Source organism: Parasteatoda tepidariorum, chromosome 3, assembly GCF_982258835.1.
Source record: "Parasteatoda tepidariorum strain Cologne lab strain chromosome 3, Ptep-v5.0, whole genome shotgun sequence".
Classification (NCBI taxonomy): domain Eukaryota; kingdom Metazoa; phylum Arthropoda; class Arachnida; order Araneae; family Theridiidae; genus Parasteatoda; species Parasteatoda tepidariorum.
The window spans coordinates 46,996,083-47,002,202 of NC_141757.1; the positions used below are offsets into that span (position 1 = coordinate 46,996,083).

A 6,120-nucleotide genomic window follows, 5' to 3' on the forward strand; every position below is an offset into this window, starting at 1 on the left:
CGTATCGCACGCAAGTTTTACTCATATTATTCCTTACCTTATCAGCAAAAAATGAAACAATCGGTATCCTTTTTTAATGCTTACTAATTATTATTTTTTTTTTTTTGCCAATTGATTTTCAGATTTTTTGTTACTTGTTTTTTGTTAAATGTTATTTTTTCAACATTTTAGACAAAATCAGCACAACTAGCAGAAGCTCTTTTCCGATCTTATCAGATTTAATTAAAAATATAATAGCTCACTTAGCAACTTAATTGCATGTTGAAATATTTTTGAATAAGTTCTTAATTTTTGACTTATTAAACTCGGATTGTGGGCAAAATATTCTGTCTAACAATTAATGATAACAATATAAGCAAACAGAAATTTAATGCATGCGAAGAATATTTCATTAATTATGAACACGTTTTTTTTATGAAATCAAGTTAAAACTGCCATAGGAAATGTGAGTGCAAAAAAAGTTGAACAAAATCAGATGATTAGTTTACAAGCGAAAAATTTTATGAAAATCATGTTTTAAAAAGCAAGAGCTGCTCAATTGATTTCTTTAATGTTCTGGATCATTTTCATTCAAAAATCAAGTTTAGAAATACATACTTTAAAAATACAAACTTTTTTTTTTACCATTACTAAGTTTAAGAATGACTCTATATCGAATTATCTTTGGACAAATAAGTTTTATAGCATTGGGTAAAAAAAAATTTGGTTCGCTAAATGGGGAAGAAACTCTTTTTAAAAAGAAACAAATTATTACAAGAATTATCTTAAATAGTTTATAATTGCTATCACAATTTAGATTAATTATAGCTTCATAGTTATTTATTTCACGAAGCCTAACATTAAAAACAATGATATCTAAAATCATTAATAATAAAATATAGAAGTTGAATTTGTTTTAGACCCCCCCCCCCATTTTTTTTCCTCCGAGGTTTTTGTACAAAACAATGTACACCAATTAAGGCTTTAAAGCAAAACAGTTTTAAAACCTTTTAGGAATTTTTTGTTATTCATATGTTGGTTAATACATTTTTTGTTTAAAACACATTTTGTTCAAAAGATTTAGAGCAGACAATGAAAAGACAGAAGCAATAAAATTGTTTTTGGAAATAATTTTAATAACAAATTAAGTAAATAAAATATTACAAAAGCAAATTTAAAATCATTTCTTCTTCTTTTCATTTAATAAAGAGGAATGCAACTTTGATACTTCAGGCTCAAATAGATCTGGTAAAAGAGTTCCATTGACATCAAACCAAGAACTGATAGATTTTTCCAATTCAGCTTCTCTAGTCTTTTTTGTGACGCCATCCTTGTATGTAATATATAGGTGGTACATATCATCAAATCTAAAAATAAATAATGAAAGCAACCTTTAAAATATTACCAAAAAGTCAAAAGTCATCTTATATTAATTGAGAGTACTTAAAAAGTAATAACTAATACAAATTTCTGAATGATTCAGAAAATGTAACATTATATTTTAATAACTTGAAATATATCCTTTGAAGAAAAAGAACCTTTAGAAATAGGCTCGTTCTTAGTAGAACATAGAAGTAATTAGTTAAAAATTGAAAATTGCATTTAAAGCTGGGATTTAATCCTAGATCCCATTCCTTAGTAGCTCCCATCCTTTGGTATTAACCATTATCTTTAATTTACTGAGGAAGAGAGGGGGTTAAAAAGAGGGAAGGACTGAAATTTACTACATAGACATTGTTCCCTATGTATATTTCTATGCTGAATTAAATGGCATTAAAATCAAGTCAATAGGACTAATAGTTAATAAGTTATAAGGGACTTAAAAAGTAGGAAATATAAAAATGTAGAATTCTCAATTAAACTTCTCTTATTTCTTTTCACTATATCGAATCTGATCAAAATAAAGTTGATAACAAAAAATTTTTAAGCTTTATGCATGAAATTTTTTTATCTTAAACTTTTTATTTTAAGGAAGCTTTTAACATTAAAAAATATATACATAAAAATAAACAAACATTGATATTCTCTGTTCATAAATAAGGAATTATTAAGAAATTTTTCCAATATAAAATTATGTAATTTTTCAAAGCAATATTTTATTATAAAGTAATATATATTGAGATCCTATTTCTCTGCTTGGTCCAACACACTAATAATTATTACTTTATATTTCATTTTTAGCATATATTTTAAATTTAAACACTTTTTGAAGCAATAACTTGAAAAAAAGATTAATATCGTTATAGAAACCTTTTCAATGAAGAGCTTGCCGTCCAAGTGCTGTCGGGGTCAATTCCAGTAGGATCCTTGTCCACAGCAACTAAAAATATTCCTTTCTCCAAAAAAGTGGTGTACAATGTTAGTAAGCCCATCAAGATGAAATATGTATTTATAGTTAAGAAAAAGTTTAGAACGACTAAACTGTAATAAAATAAATATGAGTCAGTCTATCTTAAATATTTATGCACAAAAAAAAAGCACTCGTTACATGGCACTTCCATATTATCTACTCCCTAAAATACAGAGCAGAAGAGCCACAGATGTAAACATCAAATTGAGTCACTAGGTTTGTATATAATAACAACAACAAAAAAGTAAGAAAAATAATTACTTTTTCTATATACTTTATTAATGTTAAAAATAAAATAAGGAACATCAGTACCAGATATTACAGTATCATGGAAATGTTATGTTAGTTTAGCTTTTCAATGTATATTATAAAGTTAATTTAGTTTATTAAAGTAAATACAGATTATCAAAGAACTTATAAAAAAAGGACTATAACTGAAATTACTTAACTTATAATCAATTCCTCTAAAAAAAAACATATGACAAAATAAATCAATCTAACACTAAGCAGTAAATTATAGAAGTGAATGTTTAAATATAATAACACACAAGTTGGATCACACACCAGTATGTTTATTTTAAACACACATTTTTGTACATAAAGTGTTGGCTAAGATTGATTGTATTTTACTAATATCCTAAAAATGCTTTAGTTTAACATACAAGGCTTTTAGATTTTGAACATTTATCACATCATTTGTTTTTCATTTTTTGTTTATTTAAATTTAATAAAAAACATCTAAACATAAAAGTATAAGCTTCCCTGTTTCCACATATAATTATAGTTTCAATTCACATTTTAAAAACCATGACTACATCAAAGCTTCACATTATGCTGATTTAAAATTAAAAGGTGCATGTAAGTACTATACTTCATTACACTACAATTCCTGTACTTCCAAGTGCAAAAATGAAATTAAAAAAAAAAAAAATAATAATAGATATCCCAGAGATAGAAAATTATGACTACATTAAAGCTTTACATTATGCTGATTTAAAATTAAAAGGTGCATGTAAGTACTATATTTCATTACACTACAATTCCTGAACTTCCAAGAGCAAAAATGAAATTTAAAAAAAAAAATAATAATAATAATAGATATCCCAGAGATAGTCGAATGAAATAATGGTATACAAGTTTGCTGCATAAAATACCAAATACAGATAGATAAAAGCTCGAAATAACTATTTTCATTATTTTAAAGTACAAAAACTGATTTAGATATTTTTGTTTTTTTTTTTTAAAAAAAAGGATATGAAACCACACAAGTGATTAATACTGGTTTTGATTCAGGGAATGGATGAAGATAATCCCAGAGGAGAGCAAACATGGCAGCACCAACAGCAATTCCAGATATAGCTAAGCGACCATCCATTAATTTATGACATTCTACATATTTTAATTTTTCAGTGAAGACCTACACAACAAAAATATTATTAGAATTCAAATTGAAGTTTTTATTCTTTAAAATATAATCACATACCTTTTTAACAGCATCATCAAGAGCGTTTTTGACAGCTGAGCCATCCCATTTATCAACTTTGATAGGCTTCTCATCTGCAGCCTAAAAAGAAAAAATATATATACTTCATAAAATATTTAAACTCAAATTTAAATATATATATATGTTTGATTCCACCTTATATTCACATGGTTTTTGGAAGCTAATTTTATGTATTTCCATGTGATTTTTAAAATTTTGATATTTCATTGCAATATCATTATACAAGCATATTAGCCTTTTTAATGCTCTTAATTTAAGATGATTAGATTATTAATTCACAGTCTTGCCATTAGGTTTTTTAAGAGCAATCCTGGCCTAATGGCCTGACCTAAAAATACAGGTACCCTAGGCTTAGAATTGTCAGGGACACCCTTGTCTTTAAACAAAATTTAGCTGTTATTTGACCAGGATTGGCTTTTTGCCGGCAGAAACTGGTTATAACCGGTAAACACTAAAAAAAAGTCTATATTTGTTCAAGTAATTGATTAATGACATTTTGTATAAGTAAACTGAATTAACAGGCAGTTACTGATTATCATTTGCAAGCTAATATGCTGCATCAGCATCGAAAGTATTTGGGATTGAAATTATGTGCTCAAGAAGAAAGTGCCAGAATTTTATCAAATCACAGATTTAAATATGTACATCTTTGAAACCCTAGATCTTATAACATCTATGCATGTTTTTCTTAATTATTTATCTAACAGTTATTGCTTTAGATTTCCAGTTTTTATAATCTTGATTTCTTTACATACATTGTTACAAGACATGAATTTCAAACGACATACTTTCCTAATAACCTTATCACATAACACTTTATTTGTGATGATTTAAATGTAATTTCATGCGGTCTTATAAATTGGTTTACAGCAGCATATGATTTGGCCGAATATTTGGTGTCGTTACATCCCTATTTGATGGGGTTTTTTTCATTGTGAAACCAATGAAAGAGAGACTGAAATTATAAGTATGAAATTATGTTAATCAAAATCTGTTTTTTCTCCTCTCATGAGGGTTAATCATATGACTAAGGACCTAAGAGGGTTTGTAATAATTGCTTTTCATGTTAACAAGGAATGATGTCAAACAATACTGTTTCACATTTGAACAATTACACAATCATATGGCTATTAAAGTGCAACAACAGATGAATAAAGAATCCTTGATGGTCATGGTTGTGACTAAAATAAGATGTTGCTTAACAGACTATTGATTAGATTCTGCATCTGCTTATGTTTAGTCAAGAACCATATACACACTTGACCAAATTTTTGTGAATCATATGCCTCATACAAAAGCAAAATATTTGATATCTACTACAGTGTTTGCCTAATCAAAACAAATCTTTGATGAAGGGGAAACATCAATTTTTTTCAATCAATGAAAAAAATGTCAATATTTACAGAAAATATGGTTTAAATACTACACTTTCAACACAATTTAAAAACAGAGAATTTCAAGCTTTAAATGTTCTAGTTCATAACAGTAATGCAACTCTAGTTGTTACACATTCCAGTTTATTTTTGTACATAATTTCGGCTGACTGTTGTTTTATCTTAGACCCTATGTTTACATTTTAAACGAGTTCGACAGTACTGCAAATTTTACAACATGTAATATTCTAAATAATGTAATAAGTTTATTATGCTTAAATGGAAAAAGCAAATTGTGTTATTGATTTTTAGGGCTCAGATAAATATTGTTTCAAAACAGTGATTTCCAAAAATTTGAACCGGCTCTATTAATAAAGATCAAAAAATTATAATAAAGAGAACTGTAGATATTGATATTAATTAAATTTTAGAAAGTATAATAATTAATTTATGCTTCTAAGAATTCAACTTCTTTATAACAATTCCATGTGAAATTAGATCATACAGTTTGACAAGTACACGTATATTAACAAATTTTGAATTAAGGCAAACAAGCTTCAAAGAATATTATAGCACATATTAAAATACATAAATATAAAAAATTACATTAGAAGAGTCATTATCTATATCAGCTTTTTTCAAAACCATACTGTCAGAAATCCTAGTAATATTTAAAAAATTTTAAAACCGAAAATATTAGGAGAAAGTGAAATGTTATGACGCGAAGTTCTTCTTTTCATTTCCTTTCACTGAGAGTAAGACTGATAGATCATTAATTAATTAATTTATTTTTTGAATCAATTTATTTTCGCATTTTTCTCCTCATGTTTTTGAATAGTTTAAACTTAATGTCCTCCTTTTTAATTCCAAACATACTTCTTCAAAACTATATTATTACTGGAATGAAATTTAAC

General features: G+C 26.5%; 1 protein-coding gene across 1 annotated transcript; it reads right to left on the reverse strand.

The window, feature by feature from the left end:
* Positions 1–1,094: 1,094 nt before the first annotated feature.
* Positions 1,095–6,105, reverse strand: Spase25 (Signal peptidase complex subunit Spase25). The gene is made up of 5 exons (XM_071178982.2): positions 5,813–6,105; positions 3,813–3,893; positions 3,582–3,746; positions 2,230–2,360; positions 1,095–1,346 (listed from the first exon to the last, which is right to left on the reverse strand). Exons 1-5 carry the CDS (start codon positions 5,852–5,854, stop codon positions 1,160–1,162), a joined length of 606 nt encoding a protein of 201 aa, XP_071035083.1. The 5' UTR covers positions 5,855–6,105; the 3' UTR covers positions 1,095–1,159.
* Positions 6,106–6,120: the final 15 nt, after the last annotated feature.

Coding starts and splice junctions, on each gene's coding strand:
- Spase25 (XM_071178982.2), bottom strand. CDS start 5,854: ATGGTTTTGAAAAAAGCTGATATAGATAATGACTCTTCTAAT. Junction 3,747..3,812: donor TTGATGATGCTGTTAAAAAG/GTATGTGATTAT, acceptor TTTGTTGTGTAG/GTCTTCACTGAAAAATTAAA. Junction 1,347..2,229: donor GCAAGCTCTTCATTGAAAAG/GTTTCTATAACG, acceptor ATTTATTTTTAG/ATTTGATGATATGTACCACC.